A 21,107-nucleotide genomic window follows, 5' to 3' on the forward strand; every position below is an offset into this window, starting at 1 on the left:
TGCTGCTGTTTCTCATTTAATGACAGAAAGGGACAGTAAAGAGGTGCTTTCTACTGAGCTGTCTCCTTGGGGAGGCCCACCATCTCAGACTCATCAACCCATAAATTGTGAGAATAAGCAGCAGACTGATCAATGATGAAAGTCATGGTTGGACGCAGCCCCACTCTGCATGGCTCAACACCACTGGTTCCCAGCAAGAGAGTTTTTAACCTCTGCATTTGGACGACCCGAGCCTTGAAACCGAGGAGAAGAGAGAGGAGCAACTAATGACAGTGCGTCACATGTCTCCCATAATTCTAACCATTTTACCCAGAGGGTCATAGACACACACAAAGAAAACACTGGGCTGCACAAAGCCACTAGTTCCCTCTCAGCTCCTCCTCTCTCTCTCCTGCCAGGGAGACTGTGGCACTGCAATAAATTCTTGGCATCCGAGCACGTGCCAGAATTAAATACTGGAAAAGTTGCTCTTACTGCCATTACAAACATGGGTTGGGTTCCTCTGTTTTTTCCAGTGCCGCCGTGTATGTGTGTGTGTTTATGTACGTATGTGCGCGCGTGTGTATGATGTGTGTCCTTTTTCTCAGCACCATGTGTGACAGAGACGATGAGAAGCAGAACTGTGTGTGTTTCTATCTTGTGTATATGTTTGTGAGGGTCTGTGTTTGTGCATCAATCCAGAGTGACGTGGGCGTGTGTGTGTAACCATCCTATGAAACCATCATATCACAACATGTCAGTGTGTGGGCCACATCACAGGGAGGCTATAATTAAAGTTTTGTGCTGCACTTATGTCACCCAGTATCCAACGCTCCATATGGGCTGTGTTTACACTGGGTGGCCGGGAACAGAACGACTTCAGAGGAGGGAGGAGAGGGATAAAGTGGGACGTGGCACACTGATGTCTCCAAAGACACACACAGACACAAAGTAACCAGGCACAGACACACACTGCACCCACACTCTGTTTACTCAAGTCTAGGATGATATCTCGTATAGAATCTTAAGACCAAAACTGGCATGAAATATTTTCATTCAATGTATCATTTGGATGAGGGTCAGGATTGAAAGCAATTGTGCTCACATCGTTCCCTATAACCTCTGTTTTTGGCAAAAAAAAAAAAACTGGTCCCCCACCACACTCAACGGAAACTTTCCATGGCAGTAACATTCGAAAGTCTATCTTTGCCGCACGCCTCATGATCAGCTCCCTGCAATACTACAAAAGCAAAGCAGCATCTAACACTTCTGTTTTTCATAACAAGACTACTAAAATTGTGCATTTTGCAATTTCCAGTCGTCGGCAACTTTATCTTAATATGACAGTAATGCACAAGGACGTCAAAGTTACAGACACTTGAAGGCCAAAATTCTTTTGTCTGTTTTACAACTACAATGAACTTGCTGTCAAATATGTTTCCTTTGTTCTTACTGAACAGAAGTCCCAGCTGCCAATGGATGTTGTCGGAACAGAAAAGGGGGGGAGGAAAAAAAAAGGGCCACATTGAAACCAAGCCGACCTGAGGCAATTTCTGTTTTAATGCTTTCAAAAAAACTATTACTGCGCTTGTTTTATGAATTGCCACAACTCTGGCTTCTCAATAACGCCTGAGTTAATCCACTGCAGGTCTACACTGTAGCTTATGGAGCCTTGAGTCAACACCATTGGCTACGGTGTTTGGTACGCCTCACTTCATATTCTACAGCACATCCTGACGTGGAACTCTCTAAAAATGTTATTGCACATCGCAGCAACACAGACATTAACAGCTTTGACTTGTCTGCTTCATGGCAGCAATTTTCCCAACCATCTCCTCCTCTGGTTCAAGCTCTTTTTGGTGTTGCTGTCATGTTTCAAGTTGTCCCTCACTGGCGCTGGATCAGCACAGGAGAAAAGCCTGGCTCAACCTGTCGTCTTTCATCGATAACAGAAAAAAAGTCTGGCCTTGTTTGTGTTTCTGTAAGCCAATCATAATAGTCGTGGGTGGTGCCAAGTCCAGAATGCAGCCATGGTATCCTTGGAAAAATAACATTGGGGGTAAACAAATCAAAGCATTCATCAAATTTGTGATTTTCAGTGTGTCGGTTGCTACCAGCTGGCTAGCTCAGAGTTGTATCTTATAGCTTTAAGCCCCTGAAAACTGCAGCACAAAACATGGCAGGGGAGGCCATGCACATCTATGAACCAACCTAAAGACTGCTAATCGTCAGTGTTGGATGTGCTTGATGTTGCGTTTGTGGATTTAAGAAAAAAAACAGTTGGACTTCGTAAGGACATGGATACGTACCAGAGCCCATGTCGATGAAGGGGTAATTGACCAGCACGAGTTTGTTGAAGTTGAACTTGTAGGTGAACCTCTTCCCTTTGGTCTTGTGGAGGATCCTCTTGTTATAGTAGTATCTGAGGAAGAGGAGAGCAGGATGGACAGGGCGTCATCTTTCGGTGGCTTGCAACTGGACATTTCATGTTGCTACGAAAACCCAAATCCATCAGTAAAGCTAAACAAAGAGAAAGATGGCTACTGTTTGGGTTTTTTGTCACCTGACTTAGCCTGGTAATAGTTATTTTTAATTTCCTTAATGATGCAAGATTTTTTTCATTACCATATAAACCACAACTGGTGGTTTAAAGCACGACCTGGTCCTACACATCACATGGTAAAGAACATAAAATGAAACCAGCAGCTGACAATGTGAACATGTTTTTATTCAAAGCGTAGCTGTGATTACTTAAGGAAGTGAGACAGCCAGTCTAATTTAGTCTTACCAAGGCAACTCCATTAGTAAGAGGGCATTAGTCATCATCCGCAACACACAGAGCAATGTAGAGGAGTGAATAGCGGGTGCTGACAGCTCATCTAAAAGATGATAAAATGGCTCCCTGTGAGTCACTGAAAGCCGCTGGACTATGCTACATTTAAATCAATGTCTCGCTCTATTGTGAATGGCTGCTTCATTCTGGAAAATGTTCCGTTTTATTCAACATTTCCAGGAGAATTCAGCAAAGAGGAGCATGTTTGCTCAAATTTGCATCAACATACTGATTAGATGGAATACCAAATTGATAAAAGGAGGCCTCTGCTCGGGCTGTCAACAAGTTTTAATGGAGCAGCTCTCAGCCATCAGACAGCAACAGCAGCTAGGCAGAGAGGATTTCAGTTGCCTTCGCTTTACTTCACACTTTTATCTGTTTAATAAGATAAAATCATTCTGACCAGAATGATAAACAAGATGAGCCCAATGTACTGCTGTGAATGTAAAGCTAATGCAATGAAGGAAGGGAAACGGAGACCAACATGTCTGAGGGGTGATTAATGTTTGAACAAACATGACAAACATTCAACCACACCCTTCCTAAAGATCATTTAGGAGCTCCATTCAATGCTGCCAGGACAAAACCCAACAGTTGTTACTTTCACTCTTCCACAGAGAAACAACAAAGTCACGGTGACATTAACAGTGACCAAAAAAAACAATAAAGAGTTCCATTTTGATACAGAAAAAAGGGGATGTACAGATATAAATAAAAAGAGATGCTTTAGCCCAATAGTGACAGTTAAAAACACAACAGTCCTGGATATAAATAGTCATGTGGATGGAGGTCAGTTGTATTGCTGGCTTCAGAGTGAACAGAGTATTAGTCAATGGTGTTTGGTGCAAGAGAGAATGATGTACGACAGGATTGTGTTAACTAGGAGCCCCTCAAGGAGTCAAGGGCCTCTTCTGATAGAGCAGACTGCAGACACACACACACAGCAGGAGAGTCAGCGCACACGCGCACACACTAGCTAAATAGGATAATTAAGAATGGCGTAATTTTAAGTCAAAGTTGCGCGCTTCTTTGAGTTCAGCTACTTCTACTTCTATAATCTGTATAAAAACAGTATTCGAATATTTGAGATACCTTAAAGTTAAGCGTTCTCAAACTGTTCATCTTAAGACCTCCAAAATTAAAGGTGGCAGAGACTCGTGACTCCCTCTCTCCAGAGGTGTTAGAGGCTTAATGTTGTTAACAACATTGAAAATAAAACTGCTATTTCTATAATAGCTGTTGAACCATCTTTAACTTTAGAAGCAATGACAGCCTTTCCAGTAGTTGTTTTTTTTTAAATATTTTTTGTTACAAGAAATTCTCTTACAACCCCCCCATCTGTGTTCCAACCCCACTTTGGGAACCCTGGCTTTAAACAAAACATCATAAAATATTCTGCTATGGGTTTTGCATGACATCTGAAGCCTGTCAGCAACCGTACATCAAAGAGTGGTGCATAAATGTCACCTAATCTGTGCTAGATGACCAGTCTCACATCATTTGCGCTGACCACCAGCAGTAACGCCAAGAGATTTCCAACCAAACTGATGTAATTTTTGCAATTCACATTTTTAACTTTGACGAGGCGAGAAAGTATCCACTGGAGATTCCCAGTATGTGGTCAGTTTACTGCCTGTCAGTAAATCTGCCACAATGCTTTCTGGTTGACCAGAACACTGTCGCTGGAGTCAGGCTCCAGTTCTTGTGCTGGCGAGAAGCTACAGCAGGGTGGTGGAGTTGGTCTCCTGCTGTAGGATCTGGAGCTCACCAACTGCTTTCTGCTTTTCCTCTAGAAGGTCTGCACCTGCATATCAGATGTAGGTTTTCATTTTTTACTATTAAGGAGCAGATATTTGTTGTTTTTTCATTAGCTGTTCTTTTGATAGTCACTTTGTGGGGTGCCTCAAGATCTCCGTCCCTTCATGTGAAAAGGAACCCCACACACTTACATGTACCAGTACTAAGTCAATATGGGACCAGTCTGTCTTGCATCCTGGACCCAGCCTCGCTTGAGTCCCCCCCTGCTCTTTGAAAATCATTTGAACCTCCTTCAAATAAACTAGAAAGGCATGAATATAGTGAACCTCTGCATATTGAACACACATAGATGACACATGGACATGAAATGCTTCTCCCCACACACACACACACACACGAATGAACACACAGATGTATAGGCATATGTGAACCAATGTACTTTCCCTTCAAAGACACTGAGAAGCATCAAAGACTCATCTAACAGTGACAGAAGTTCCCATCAAAGACTCGAGATTCATTAACAGCCCTTCATGCATATAAAAGGTCAACAAACTGCAGATAAGACGTTCACGACTAAGTTCTGCTCCAGCTGGGCTTTGATATATCACATATTCACTGTGACCACGGAGAAAGTCATTGCCCGTGTTTTCAATTACTGTTAAATATCGTTTCCTTTTGAAGAATAGACATCTTAAAACAAGTCCTTACAACATTTTTATTATATCACGTAACCCCTGATGTCCAAATCAGCCTCCAAATTCTAACACTGGTTTGACACATCCTTACCAGTGAAGGAGTGAGTCCCTGAGTAATCCAGCACTATGAGACTTTAGTTGAATACTTACACAAAGACAAATTCTTCTTGTCGCACAAGTCTTCTGAACATATCCAACCGAATCCGCACACAGTGAACTAGATTTCCATGAACACGTATGAAAATTAACATGAGCAACTATGAAGTGACACTGAATGAGTGGTTCTTACAGAGTAAAAGTAGGATTTTGCATCTATCGCGAACAAATATCCTTCAGATGAGGCCAACAGAAAAAAACAAACAAACCAATGCCGGTGATCACATGACCTCATCAGGGGAGGTAAATAAGAGACTGAATTCTTCAGCGGAAAAAGAATGAATGCTTTCTGATTTATTTTCAATTGACAAGAGGATTCAAGAATGGTCACTGTGTAGACTGAGATGCAGATGTGTAGGGTAAATAGTAAAGTGCACCTCCGCAGTATTTACTAAATACTGCGGAGGTGCACTTTACATCCCAACACAACTCATGACGCAAATCCATAAATGCATGATCAAATCCCGACCAGAGACGTTTCTGCTGAAGTACATTCTCACATAAATTGTAAAAGGTTTAAATATGCAACCGTGTGAGGCTAAGTCATAAACGAGAAATCAGTCTAAGCTACAATCTAGACACAGATGGGCCGGAGGAGGGCTGACATATACCAAGGTGTTAAGTGTATGTGTGCATAACCAGACAGCATAACTACTCATCTCTCTCTCACACACACACACACACACACACACACACACAAACACACACGCACACGCTGGAGGCAGATGACAAGCTGTGTGCATGTGTGTTTGTGTTCATAATGATGGGAGAGCAGAGTAGCAGCTAAATAAAAGCCTGCAGCCTTTCACATGTGCTCCGCCAAGGGTGAAGGTGTGTGACTAAACTGCCTCGAGTTTTGGCACACATCACACATGTTTTTTCCTACTACATAAACTAACACACTCTCTCCTAACACGTCCTGTAAGGATAAAGCTAGTAGATGAGCAACGGTGGAACAACAACAACAACACTCCTTCCTACCCACTAACATCACGCCTTTTGTCTGCAATGGGACCAGGTTTAACCTGCATTCATTCTGGGGTCAAATGACCCTGAAGTAGGTATTTAGGGGCATTGATAGGAACACAAAACCCAAGTGAAAGTGGTAATTGTGGCCCACTTCCACTGCTTGTGATGTTGGACCCACATACAATGAACAGTTGCAGCTCCACTTTCAACAGTACACAAGGAGGCTGGAAATTCATGTGACTTTTGTCATCACACTCCATACATTTAGTCAAGTCATTCAAGGTTTACCTCCTTGAGTGAAGGTACACATTAATATCTGTCTGAATAAATCTCTCAAAGCAACGACAAGAACTGTCACAAGAAAGGAACGCCACAGAACAAGCAACAGTGTTCGTCACTGTGGGAAGATATCAATAATAGTTATTCAACCTGCCTCTGCAGTTCTGCTCCTGCTGTGGGTTGGAATCAGGTGTGCCAATGTTCAGCTTTGGCAAAGGGTGAAAAGTTCACATTCAGGTGACTTTCAAGTTCACTTACAGTAACTCAGAAAGCAGGACTGTATTGAACCTGCAAGCATCACAAATAAGACCAATAACATAATTGACACGAGTTCTCTTTTATCCTCTGGAGATAAAACATGAGAAAACAGAGAGAGAGAGAGAGAGAGAGAGAGAGAGAGAGAGGGAGGGAGGGAGGGAGACAGAGAGACAAAGAGAGAGAGAGAGACACACACAGAGAGAGAGACACACACACAAAGAGAGACAGAGAGAGACCTCTAAGACCACTCAAACAAGTTCTGCTCCTCTGAATCACAAAATCCTAACACATGATTGTGGAAGGCCCTGTGTTTTGTCTGAAGTTTACAGCTTGGTGTCAACAGTTCAACTAACTGCTAACAAGTTGTGCATTCAGGCTACTGTTTCATAAACAAAGTGTGTATGAGTGGGTGTGAACAGTAAGGAGACTCCAAGCTTTCAGATGCAAACTGTTTTAAGGGAACCTCGTGGTTTTGAATTGACTGTCGCAATGATGGCGCCTGTCTTTCACCTTAGCGCTCGGCTGAGCTTGTCGTAGTTCATCTGTGGTTTACACTTCCTCGCCCCCCACAAGCGGGCCACCTCGTCTGGGTCCTTGATGACAAATTCTCCATAGTCTCCCTGCCAGGCGATGACATCGTGGTATTCCTCTTTCCTCAGCAGCTCCAGGATGAAGTGCCACAGCTGGATCTGCCTGGAGCCTGGGCTTGACTCCGGTTTGTAGGCCCACTCGGGGAAGGCAAACCCTGGGAGGAGGGAGAGGAGGAGGGTGGTCAGGTGGACAATCGTGAACAGATTAATGGAGAAGAGTGACACAAGAGAGAGTTTAACTCAGTTTACTCTCATCTTGTTGGTGAAATTTACCATTATAACCCTTCCCAAGTTGCTAAAGGTCGACTTGAACGTAAATGTTTTGGTATGAAGGTCAACAACACAAGAGGTGCTTGTGGTTAAATGTGAGACAATTTCTTGCTCCATGTTTCATTTCACAGGAAAATTTGTGGCTTAACTTTCACATTTAAGAGAAAAAGAGCAATTGAAAGTAAAAAACAAAGGAACAGTAGAGGATCAGTAAAAATGTGGGGAAGGATACAGGAGTCACAGCGCCAGAGAACTTAGTATTAAATATGTAAGACAAAATCTAAAACACATTTCTGTCAATGGTTTTGTGCAAACAGTATCTCCAGGAAAGCGTGTGACAAGCATTTAGGCTAAATCTTCCCACAGACCGCAGTCATATCAAAGCTTCACTGCAATCACCATCGAAGGTGCAGAAATCAGGACAGCTAAAACATATTAACAGGCCCTGACATACACATAGACTAAATTTACACTGTTTTAGAACCACTATCAGGACAGACACAAAAACACACACACTATTATCCAACAGTTTTAAGTATTGGCTTTGTGTTGTAAAGCAGTGGGTGGCAGTAAAAGACTCAACACCACTTCAACACAAGGCCGGGCTGAAAGGCTGAATAGCGAAGGCATAGTGACACACACGCACCTCATTAAGACCAGATGTGCCTTGGCAATCAGGCTGAGAAAGCAGAGGGTGGGAAACATATGGGCACAATATAACAATACTGAATTTTATGTGTGTGTGTGTGTGTGTGAATATTTATGTAAAGAACACTTTCCTAAATATACCAAGGTTACAATCAGGTTCCCACACTCTAAAAAACCAGTCATATCTATATACCAGTGACAGTGAGGTTTAACAATGATGCATTCAAGGCCAAAGGACTCTTGACGCTGACGTGACCTACTGAGAGAAGTTAATGACAATGGAAGAAACACTTGGCAATATATTACAGATAAACTGTTGCATCATGTCTGATCAAAGTGTTGGAATACGATTGAATGTATAAGCGTAATAATCGGACACATTACACAGGTAACTGTAAAGTTTCCCAGCACTTTATTGCCCTGTCAATGTTTGATAAACTGCTTTGGGGCAGCTATATAAAAGCAGACCACAACACAAAGAAAGAGCTCAAAAGAAAATAAGAAACAGAAAAAAGTTGTAAAGGAGTTGAAAAAGAAGACACACCTGGCAGCAAAGCTGAAGAGTAAATCTGAACATGGTGCCCAGATGGTCATTATACACCTTTTCCATTTCCATAAAAGTGTTCATGTCTGCGTTGTGGTGCGATGTGATTAGACTTATTTATGAATAAGTTGGGAAATGGAAACAACAAAAAAAATGGCAAGTTTTACAACACCAGCTCTCCCGAACTCAAAGTGAATCAGTTAAAAGGGGCAACGACTGGTGGAGACTTTATGAAGGTGAGTGGATGGCAGAGTGAGTCACGACGTGCCTCCACACGCAACGTGCGCACACACACACACACACACGGGTGGTGCTTTTTTTTTTCTTTTCCACAAAGCAACTCTGCATTTACCAACAGCTGACTGTGCTGATATTGATCACCATACACTGATATCTCATTCTTACCACAATGGTGCACGCATTTCCTCCTGACTCGAAATTAACGTATCTCTACCAGATACAGAGCACTTTTATTATGGCAAGCGTCAAAATCACTCACGGAAAAACTGGCCAGGGCATACATAGTACAGCCAAAGTTCACAAGCAGGTGTGCAAAGTGGGAGTAAAGGAAGTAGAAGCAGAGATAGTAATAACGAAGGAAAAAACAGGCTCACTAAATGAAAACTAAGACCTCTGCCAACACCAGCCAAAGACAAAAACAGCCACAAAATTGTACTTGAATGTGGATTTTAGAATAATGTAGTCTCATGTCACCGAGCATTTGTCCTACACATAATAGTGTTGCTGCCACACTTCAACAAAAGGTCAAGTACATTTCAAGTGATTACGCAAAAAAAAGAAAAGAAAAAAGGACCGTTTTGATCTCGGTGGAGCATAAAACAAGAGAGGTGGACACCGAATGATAAAGATTTGGCTGGATAATGGAGGCAGGCAAGATTCAAAGGGGTCACAACTTGATGTGAAACTCTTCTGAATCCTCTAAGGCGAAAACTTTTGAGGTCTTTCCCCCTTCAAATGCATCACTGGTAATAAGCATACACAGAGCATATCTACCTTGACAGAATAATAGAGACACACTTGCTGAATAACTGGAATCCATCATCCCATTTGAGGAGGATTTAACAGCTTCAAGCTGCAATAGGATTCTGCAAGAAAAGGTGGGGCATTTTCTCTAAATTTATTTCCATTTGTCATAGTTTTCCTGTGAAAGAATGCAGATTCCTATCATTGCATATGGCCAGCAGTTCATGGGAATTTGAATTTTATATAATGAAACACTTACAGGAAAGGATAGCTTCTTATTAGTCTCAAACCCATCGTGATTGACTTAACATCCGAAGGCTGCTGACATTCATTTACAAGAGTGTGTTATTCAACTGAATTCTCAATGTGAGGAATGTCTTGATAAATTTCATGTCCCTTCTGTTTTTAGAAAGTCTGTGACCATGAGAACTTCTTGGAAGAAAAAAAAAAATTAATGACGAACATTCAGTGCAACTTTCTTGCTCCCTATCTGCAAATATGTTGGCTTTTCAGTTTCACAGAAAGGTGGTCCTTCTTTGAAAATGAAAAACACAAACCAAAAAAAAAAGGAATATTAAAGAAAAATATCCCAAAAAAAACCCAAACCCAGACCTGTTCTTGATGACTAATAAACCACATGCTGCTATCTGATCTCCCATGGTGCTTAGAGACTGAGCCAAAAGACCGAGAAGCTGGCTGTGAGAGTTGATAATAGCCATTTGAAGACGGATCACTAATGGGGTACCAACATATGATTGGCGCACCAGACAATAAGGCCCTTGTCGCTGGGGGCATAGAGGAAACACATTGCCGTAAAAACGGGGCTCGCTGGTGATTGATGGAGAGAAATACATATGTGCATAGGTAGCACATGTGCATACAACGCACAGTGGGATCGGGTTCGGTCAAAGTGGGCGAGCCAATATATCCCTCACACACAGCGAGTACAAAGACACACACCACAGGTTAGTGGGAGAGGTAAGTGGGTTCATGCGTGGGTGCACCGAGCACACAGACAAAGAACACAGGAATAGCAACCGTGCCCACTGCATGTATATGTTGCAGATGTCCCTGCTGACTCATAGCTTGTTCATTTGTCGTTCAGCTTTCACAGATTCCGCCTTTCTCCCCCTCAACACCACTGCCATCTCTTTCTTCCTTTTCTCTTTTTCTTTCATTCTGTCCCTCCCTCGCTCTGCCTCTCCTAAGACACAGTCTCCTAGCAACAAACGCTTTTCGCTCTAAAAATAAATGGCCGACTCACGACAAAATATGATTCAATTACAGAAACTTGCCAAAAGAGTTCAGAGTTTAGGCGCGGATCCAGCGAGATACAGAGCGAGGGTGTGATCTGTGCTGACCAGTGGAAACCTCTCACTACAACACTGACTCCACTGTGGCAGTGTGTTTACACCAGAACATGTTGCCCTGTGTCAAGCCACTGAGAGAGCAAATGTTCTCAACCTCTCTGGTTCTGCAGTTTGAAAATTGGTACATCTATTACATTTTAATTTAAAAGACAGACGAGGCTCATTCAGAGTATTTCTCAAGAACTGACTCAGTGGCACAGGAGCGAGGAGTTCCAGAAATTAAGACAACACAGCTGATAGTGTGGTATTCTGACAGATGCACATCTAGGAGTCCAGTTGGCGGTGCATCTGTTACAGATGGTGGGAAATTTAATGCGAGTCCATTAACAAAGGAATGGTGGGACAGAAAAAAAAGGGGGAAACCAGCAGCGTGACTTAAGATACAAATGTTGAAGAAGCCTTTAGGCCGGCTCACTAGTCGAGCTCAGTTCCAATTTGATACGTTCACACAGCTGGTTACTTTTGCACATTACAGCCCACACACATCATTTTGTGCTAATTCAGTAACAAGTCCTCTGTTTTAAAAACAGGTCATCCTCCAGTAATGATGATGAGACCCTAGGGGAGTTGCGCTGCATAATTAATTGAAATGTAATCAAAGTTGCAATACCGTCAACAGCAATTTTCAAATTGCAGGAAGGCACAATATTTGTGAAAAGCTAATTGTGTCTCAGAATATCATTTTTGATTAAAACATGGTGGTACTGCTGAGCTGTCCTGCCCACACATCACACTCCACAGACGATGGAAAAGGTCTCTTTGACGCAGACCCCAACTAAACCTATCAATTCTGCAATAATAAAAATCAATCTGAATGGGTTTCTCAAACCAGTTACAATGACAGTGAGATTTATCTCTCTCTTGCAGCCCTGTTAGCTAATTTCAAGGCAGACCATCAAACAATTGTTAAGACTTTTCCTGAAACAGCAATCTGAACTGTACTGGAGCAAAGGTCAACAGGAAACTTCAGCTGTGCATCAGATACAGCCGCTTTCCACAGAAACTTTTTGGAAACAAAAAAAAACAAAATCAAAAAAAAAAAAAAAAAGCCAATGTAGAACTACAAATAATAGTATGGAAAGCAGCTAAATCGCTGCATGGTTTATAGCAACTTCAGATTAGTCTATGGGCACTAGCCGCCAGCACGAGAAGAGAAATCTGAGGCAGACAAAGGAACACAAATGCCTTTGTACTATCTGGCGAGCTCCACTCCAGACAGGAAGAATTTCTGATTGTCAGGCGGTGGTGAAACACACCATTTCAGGCCTCACTAGATTCTATATATAGCCAAGTACAGGGTAGAAAAACTCATTTACTATTAGGCTGCAGTCCCACGCCACCTGCATTCTCCCTTCCAAAAGAAACACAGGATCTGAGCAGCGGCCAGCCAGTGGGTGAGGGGGTTCAACAGGCAGGTCTGGTTTCTTAGGGACCCTGACGTCACAACAGATGGAATAGTTCCCTCAATAACCGATAGCCATCGTTGGAGTATTGTTCAAGAAGTCTGCAGCCTCTGAGACTAAACATAACTGGCCGAGTACGTCCTCCATGTCTCTTGCTCTCACCAGCAAGTTCTTTAACATGCTGTTCACGCTATCCAAGTATCCCACATTTATTTTTCCCTCCCTTCCTCCTATTCTTTGGTAAGTATATATTTAGCTATTGGAAAGGTCGGTCTGTGTCTGCAGGGTAATGATTCAGGGGCAGAGAGTCTGATGCATAAAGGTAAGAGGCCAGGCTGACTCTTGGCTGACTACTGAAATATAGATGGAGGTTATCGGGGATGGGATCAGCCAACACAGAAAGGCAGGAAACAAATGGTTGCACAGAAGGAAAATAGGAATCCCCTTTGCGTGTACTAAAGTGCTGACGTGCAGAAAGTCAAATTATGGTGGAAAATACACAAATTAACAACCCCTTTGGTGGTTTTCAGGGAGACAGCTTTGATAATAGCTTCTGTTAAACTCTTGCAACATATACAATCTATACAGCCCCTTTTTAAGACAATGAACTCAGGATCTGTCTGGTTTTCATTCTCGCTTTGCTTAATAAACGACCAGAGAAGACAAGGATCATAACAGGTGGTCTAACATTGCCTTTTCATGGTGTGCTATACCTCAAACTACTGTTTAAAAACCTCCAGCCCCTCACTGAGCTGATCTCATAATTACCCTTTAAAGGATGGAGTTTAGATTTGGGGAGCCAGTGGCTTAACGCCAGGGAGGAGTCAGACAGGACGGGAAGGAAATCAGGTGGAAATGTTAGAGAAGAAGGGGAAGATTAGCGGAGGAGGACAAGTGCTTGAGGAGAAAAAGAAACACAATCGTGCAGAGATCAAAGGGAAAGGAGGACGGCCATCTGCAGGTGCATTCCATGAACCCTCACCTCCTTCTCATATGATTCTTCTGTTACGTAACAGAGAGATAGATAGATGAGCACACAGATAGAGAGAGTGGGAGAGACAGAAGGGAGACAGGATCAGAGGCAAGACAGACAAAGGGACAATGATACAGACAGGAATATGTGTTTTGCAACTGAAAAGGAGCTGAAACAATTATTTGTAGACGGAGGTTAAGCTATGACAGCTCGGCTCAAGAATGTGGTTGCATCATGCAGGAGTGTTATGGTGTCAAATTTTCATGCTGGTTATGGTGGTCAAAAAAATATCACAGTGGTAATACATGTTTTCTGAAATACAACCGTGATACATTGATATAGTAGAATTACTTCCCACCATGATTGCTTGATTGACTTTGTAGGGTAGCAAGCAGCTCTCATGGGGGACAACCAGCCAGAGACCTGTCCTCTGGTTTTGCTTTACCTGACTTACACCTCTGTTTGAGCAGTCAAAGGGGTTTATCAAAAGGACAATTGCAAATAAAGACAAAAGAAACAGCAACAATCACTCTGGTAAACAGAAAAAGAGGCATGCCAGCACATCTCTATTTGCATATTCAGAGTTTTCTTCACTGCCCTATGATGCCCCCCCCCCCTCCCTGCCAAAAAAAATAAGCTATGTGGAAAGAGAAAGAATGACAGATAATGAAATAAATGGGAGTGTGTGTGTGTATGTGTGTCTTTGTGTGGTTAAACTGGGGAGGCTGAGAAGTATATACAGCACGGAGAGACAGACGGGCTTCTCAAACACCAACATTAAGTTCAGTATTGAAAAAAAAGACAAGATCACGATTAAATACATTCATTTCAATGTTGGGTGTACCACATGAAATTGCTCTATGAGAATGTAGTCAAGCCTATTGAGTGAAGTTTAAAAGACACAACTCTTCAAATTTCTGTGGTGAGACTAGAGGCGAGACGCTACACTTTCTGACTGAAGAAGACAGGCTATTAATGACTTAAATGTGTGTGTGCTACTTGTTGTGAATAATACCAGGCTTGTTGGCAAATTTGGTCACACCACTAGAGCTTTAAGTATCAATGAAGTGTCATTGTACGGCTAAAATCAGTTCACTGATTCCCTTGGGGTTGATGTGGTTGCTTTCCATCTCAATGCTCAGAAATCCATAATCTGCTTGTACTGTGAATGATGCTTCCCAACGATGACCAATCCCAAAAAGATAAAAGCCTCACCATTTGGGATGAGCAGTGTGGAGACAAATAGCTGCATTGTGTTCTGATGTCTGCAGGAAAGAGTTTGGATGCGGTAGAAAGAAAGGAGCTGGGTTATGTGTCCGTCCAAAGCGAAGTCTTCAGTGGCTGAAACATCTCTGCTCCAACTGAGACAGCTAGACTCCTCCAATCTGTGACACAGCAAACCTGCTAGACAGAAACCTGTCACATCCTGGAGAACTTTGCAGCACGTTGGAGGCAGCCCAGGTTGTGATTAAGTCAGCCCCGCCTCTATGTGTGAGTGTGTGTATTTAAGTCGGTTATCAGGCTCTTATATGATGCGTTCAACAGACCCACTTCATTTAAAAGAATGCCAAAATCCAATTACTGTGCTCCCTTACATAATTAAATGGATGTAGCCTAGATCTCATCTCCACAAGTAATTCAAGTGAAGTAAGATCACGAATAACCTGAATCATTAGCAAGTAATCTTTAAAGGAAATGATAATCACTGTTGTGTTAGTAAGAAATACAGTCCTTAACAATCACATCGCTGATGATGTCAGCATTTAAACTTCTGTCTCCTAATCAGCAGCGCCTCCTGAAAAGATGCCGAGGTTGGAAACTTGGCAGCTTCAGGTCTTTATTTTCCAGAGAGGAAGAACATATACATGAATGTATGCAAGCTTTGAAACTTGTCTGAGCATGCATTCCTTTCAGAGAATGACACCCTGTAAAACATTCAGCTGCTCCTGGCTACCTGACTGCCTGACTGCAGCTTGAGCTCACTTCCCAGTGTCAGGCAGGAATTTGGAAGGAACTGCGTGTACACACGCACATGACAGAAATAAAGACAGAAGACAGTGAGATAAGTTGTTTCTGTACTGAGCTTGAACTGATTTGGCTTCTCTGTTGCAGAGCAGCACATACTGGCCTGCACATGCTCTGAAATTCTTACACGTTTATGATACTCTTGTCTGTCTGCAGGAAATAAGGCCGTCTGACACGCCGCAGAGTGAAATCAACCAATGTTAAGCTGGGAGTCATGCAGCCACTTTGCTGATTAATACCATCAAAATGCGCAGCCGTCTGGCACAATGAACAAGGAGATGTTCTTTTAACCGTAAAACCTTGATTCAACCACTGTCACTTACCCTTATGGTTCAAAGAAAGAAAATTGTTGAGGATCAATTAATCTCAATGTATCTGAGGAAGAAGAACCTCAAACCAAAGTGAATCACACTGAGGGAAACAGATGTTAAGTAAATTAAGTCTGACAGGCACAATGTCCCAAATCCAAGGCCAAACCCGCCTGGTCAGTAGATGTGGGAATCAAAGATATTATCATGATACTTTGCCCAGAGTAATTACAATATCCCCATAAAGGCATTTAGTTGATACATTGCAAGACAAATTATCAAAGACACATCACAATATCTGTGTTACTGAAGAAAAAATACCCCTACAAAAGGCAACAAAGCAGGAGTTGTGAAACACCTGACCAAAACCAGAACTACAGCATTGTGGTTGTGCGCCCTGTGAAATGAACCTGTCACAGCGAACCTGGCCTTTGAACACCAAAATCTTTTCAGCTCATCCGAGAATCCAGTCCAAGTGGACCTTTGTGCCAAATTTGAAGAAGTTCCCTCAGGGCCTTCCTGAAATATTCTGGCAACGAGAATGGGATTATCAGATGGAAGACCTAAAAAAAATAATGCCTCTGGTCCATGATTGTTGCCCATGCAGAGGCATAAAATCGGCACTGGGAGAATCACTCCAGAACACCAGCTATTTGATTTTATTTTTTTTTTAAAGAAAGCAATATTTCGCCTTAATGTATTGATAAAGTATCACAAAATATCGCAGGATTGATATTTTGCCCACCCATGCAGTTTACTTAACTCTTATTTTGACTTTTAATGGAAAAAAATGCATGTGAACTCCACTTGTAATGAAAGTTACGAGAAGTTAGGGGGCCGCAATGGAACTGGAGGGATTTGCATAGCAGCGGTGTCGTCGAGGGGACCTCTGAGTGGGGAAGGGAGAAAAGATAAATATCTGTATTTAACTCTGGCTCCTGTGTTGTGGTTGGGACTGCAGACTACTTTCATTTTCCTCCAACACACACACACACACACACACACACACACACACACACACACACACACACACACACACAGAGGCTAGGCCAAAAAAAAAAAAAAAAACTTGGTAGGTTGAACCATGTGAACACTAGTGAGCACGCGCACATGAATACGACCACATACACACGCGTCACCGCAGCCCAGAATAGGCCCGGAGCTCTACATCCAGGGAGTTGGGTGAGTGACTCATTCCTGTGACTCGCTGCCAATCAAATTTAAACTCCTCCCTTCACCCCTCCACCTCCCCCCATCCTTTCCTTTCTCAAAATGTCACTTTCCGTTCAGCATCTTTCCACATACACAACTAGCTGATTAGTTCTGGTATGTGACCTCCATAAATAAAATGAGCGAAGTATCAGCAAAAATGTAGGTTTCTAGTTGACATAAACAGCAACTGCATCTAAGGTATAAAAACCATGATTCATACAACTCAGGTTAAAACCAGCAGGGCAACCCGTTTTATTACCACAGGGTGTCAAGAGCGAATGTCTGGCAGGAACGTGCATATTTGTGCAGATTATCACTTTAGATTCCAGGAATCTACACATGTCCTCCAGCTTTTTTCTTCTGAATATAATTTCATGACAATCTCTGCTCTAAGAATGTGCTGACTGGATGTTGACTAAAATTCTGATAGGTTTAAATAATAATAATGAAATAAACTTTATTTGTATAGCACTTTTTATACAAGAAATGCGGTTCAAAGTGCTTTACAGACAGAGATAAATGGTCTCTAAGCGTAATAAATATGATAGATGGTAATGATGTGGAATCTTGAAATACGTCACATTATCAACTTTGCATTCAGAGAAGGGAAGACCCCTTTTCCCCGGATGGACAGTCACAAATTGGGTTGTAGTAGGTACAAGTTACATCCTCAAGTTCTATATTAATTTTTTTAAAAATCCAAGTGGAATCCTCTTAGGGGCAAGGAAGAGGACAAGGAAACCCTGAAAAACAGGGATTCCAACTGTTGCGCTCGCTAAGGTCTTTTTATTGGTCAGCAAAATGGACTTCATCAGCTCTCTCAAGGGTTTCCACGCACAGTTTGAGAGACTGCTACATCATTGTGTTTACAAGGATGTGGCTAAATAAAAACATCACCGACGCCATGATGAATGGGTCCTATTAGCTTGTGGCCAACCAAAGTTATGCGAATCAACACATAGAAATGTCAATCGTGGAGGTGCTTTCCATCGAGTAAAAATAAGTACCGTTAGGTTAAATATCCGTCCATCACACATTATTATTCAGATTCTGGTCCATCCCTCGATTTAAGAGATGTAAAATCTCTCTTCACTACATGCCATTTAATTTAAGAGACAGGAACTCTAACAACATTTCCTTCTCGACTCTTTTTTCCCCTCTTCATTACCCTCTGAGGATTCTCTACTGCCAGAGCGCTGTGGTTCGAACCTGCTGCTCTTCAGTGTCGCCTCAGAATGTTGTTGATAGCACTTGTAGCTGACACTACAATTACAATGACTGCAACACACTCCGAATGAGTGTGTCTGCAACATTCTTTCAATGTAAAACAGCCAGCAAGGGACTTTCTGCAAGTGTGATGTCTGGGTACGTTACTCAGCCTTTCCTCATCTCCTCATCGGCAGAGCCGCCACAGTCTTAATTCCCCAGTCTCCTGCATTAAAGCTGGATCTTCAGTCTCTAGACTGAGTGGCTCGCTCCCTGTGTAAAATCATTAAAGACAGAGGCACGACGGCGTCACCGCAGGGAGACGGCAGCCCAAATGAGCGCGCCACTCTTTGCTAGCTTTAGTGAGAATATTAAAAGAGTGTGTACGTTAATGCAAGACAGACATCACCCTGTTTCACTGCATGTGGGGGGTCCAGGCCCCTTAATAATCTATGTACGCTGTGGTGGGAGTGAGTGGGCGAGACGGGCGAGGATTGAGGGACTGACTGACTTCCAGTAAAACAGACCTATGACTCATTCATTACTACTACTGGCCCGGGATTTCAAACAACCAACCGGGACACCAAATGGCACACATTTACTTCTTAGAAGTCGAATAAGATCAATAACTCTTTCAATTTAATTAACTCAGCATGTGAAATACTGTTCAATGGTTAATGATTAAGTATCTTTTCTTATTTAAATCATTGGCTTCAAGCAGCTCATCCATCACATAATCCAAGCAAGCTTTAAGTTATAAAGATTATCAACAGAGTGTACGTGCTGCCGTTGCTGCTGAGAGAGAAAGAGAGGACAGAAAGGGATAAAATGCAAATGTTATGGCCTTGTCATGGCGCTGACCTCATCAAATGGTGCCATTCTTATCACTAATGCAATTTATGGCCTATGTTTGCAGCAGTTAATGATACAAGCCCAAACCTGACATTCCTGTAGATGTTTCTACAGCCGCTTGAAGCCGGGTTAGTGTCAGGCATTGGTTCTCAGAGCCGGAAGTATAAATGAATTAATCAAGCAGCTAATCAACAGAATATTTTACAGCAGCTATTTTGAGACATTAACCGTTTAAGGTTGAGCAGCTTTGTTCCAAAAGCTATCTCCACCTGGTCAACGGCTCCATGAGGCCGGCTGGTGTCTTGTGAATAATTATGTCTCGTGAAAATTAAGATCTAATTTTTCTCCTTTTCCTAATCAGCCCATCCCTGCTTTGATCTGCCTGGAGGTGAGGCGTGCTGTAGCAGGAGGAGGAGAAAACTGTTTGTTAAGGGGGAAAAGTGTCTGAATGTGGGTGTGTGAGAAACGGAGATGAGTGTGTTTGCCAAGTGTGCGTATTCTTGTGAGGTTCAAGGTGAGAAAAAGAGAAACTTTAGTTAACACAAACTTCATGTATTTTAGGTTTTAAAACACCGTCACACAGAGTCACATCAAACATGTACACCGCACCCCCACAGTCTCGGGACAAGTTGGGACGAGAGAGAGAGAGAGAGTGTGAGAGAGAGAGAGAGAGAGACAGAGACGGAAAATGAGAGAAAGTTCTCAGCACACCAATGACAGGGGCACAGAGAACAGATCAGAATCTGCTGAATCCATCGCTTTCTCTCCCTCCGCTCCCCTGCAGACCTTGTCGGATTTTTCTTCACTCTAAAGGTCTCAGACAAGCTTCCAACCAAGTCAGAAAACCTTCCATTTCTCTCATCATTTAGTTAAAACATCAAACTCCTTTGCAACATTTTTATTCACCTCATTGGAGGGAAGGCTACAAGAAACAAGCAATGAGCACAGAGCAACCAGAGACCAAAGATTCAGTTGTAGGGTATTTACCAGTCCCATTTATCAGATGAAACATTCACTCGTGATTTAAAACATGAATCTAATGTGCAGAAGATTAACACGAAAACATTTCCAGCTTTTGCTCCACAAAAACAATCCATGTCAAAGGACTGGTGGGTTGTTGCTGGGAAAGTGGCAGCGATGAAAATAATTACGGAAAAGCTAGCAAGGAAATTTGCCTTGTATGTCAAAGATTTTTACACTAAAGTGCCGTTACTTTATGTTCAAAATATGCTTGAATGCTGCTTGAAAAGTTCATATTCAAGATGTGATAACCTGTCCAAAATATAGGCTACAATCTCTACAAGCACTTCTGATCTTCTGAAACAGACAGCCTGCTTATATTGCGGAGGGCTCTCCTAAATGCTTCGATCAGCTTGACCGACTGCATGCCCTACTCACCTTTTAATTGAACGAAACCTACGGTAATGTCATGCATGGACAATCATGGCATCAAAATGTCTGAGAGGCAGCGCGTGGAAGTATTTTGGTTTGGACAACAAATTCACAATGACGTGTTGGTTGAGTTTGTAAAAAAGTAAATGTCTGACTCCTCGATGACAACAAATCTGCTGGCTGACCACCACACCTAAGCAGTCAAGGGACTGGATGTTATCCAGAAGACTTGTGGGTGAAGTTTGTTCAACCTTTAATTTTTGAAGAAGTGATGGACCTAGTATACACACAAGAGCCGTCACTGCCACTGCCACTACAAATGTACTTTTTCCTGCTAACACAGTGATACTTGAGTCTTGTTCAGGTAGTCAGCCAACCTTGTGACCACATGTCTAGTTTAGTT

At 42.4% G+C, this 21,107-nt stretch overlaps 1 protein-coding gene across 2 annotated transcripts in view; it reads right to left on the reverse strand.

Moving 5' to 3' along the window:
• Positions 1-21,107, reverse strand: part of erf (Ets2 repressor factor) — a 33,188-nt gene that overhangs the window by 3,355 nt on the left and 8,726 nt on the right. The window contains exons 1-3 of one of the 2 annotated variants that reach the window (XM_086193832.1): positions 14,925-15,074; positions 7,438-7,672; positions 2,289-2,401 (exon numbers count right to left, since the gene is read on the reverse strand). In XM_086193832.1, coding sequence (XP_086049958.1) covers positions 2,289-2,401; positions 7,438-7,672; positions 14,925-14,961 — 385 coding nt within the window. In that variant the 5' untranslated portion in view covers positions 14,962-15,074. Of the gene's footprint in view, positions 1-2,288; positions 2,402-7,437; positions 7,673-14,924; positions 15,075-21,107 lie in introns of those variants that run through there. The other variant, XM_086193834.1, reaches the window with a different exon arrangement.

The sequence above is a fragment of the Aulostomus chinensis genome, chromosome 22 (genome assembly GCF_037954235.1).
Source record: "Aulostomus chinensis isolate RoL2024-O1b breed Wild chromosome 22, RoL_Achi_v1.0, whole genome shotgun sequence".
NCBI classification, from domain to species: Eukaryota; Metazoa; Chordata; class Actinopteri; order Syngnathiformes; family Aulostomidae; genus Aulostomus; species Aulostomus chinensis.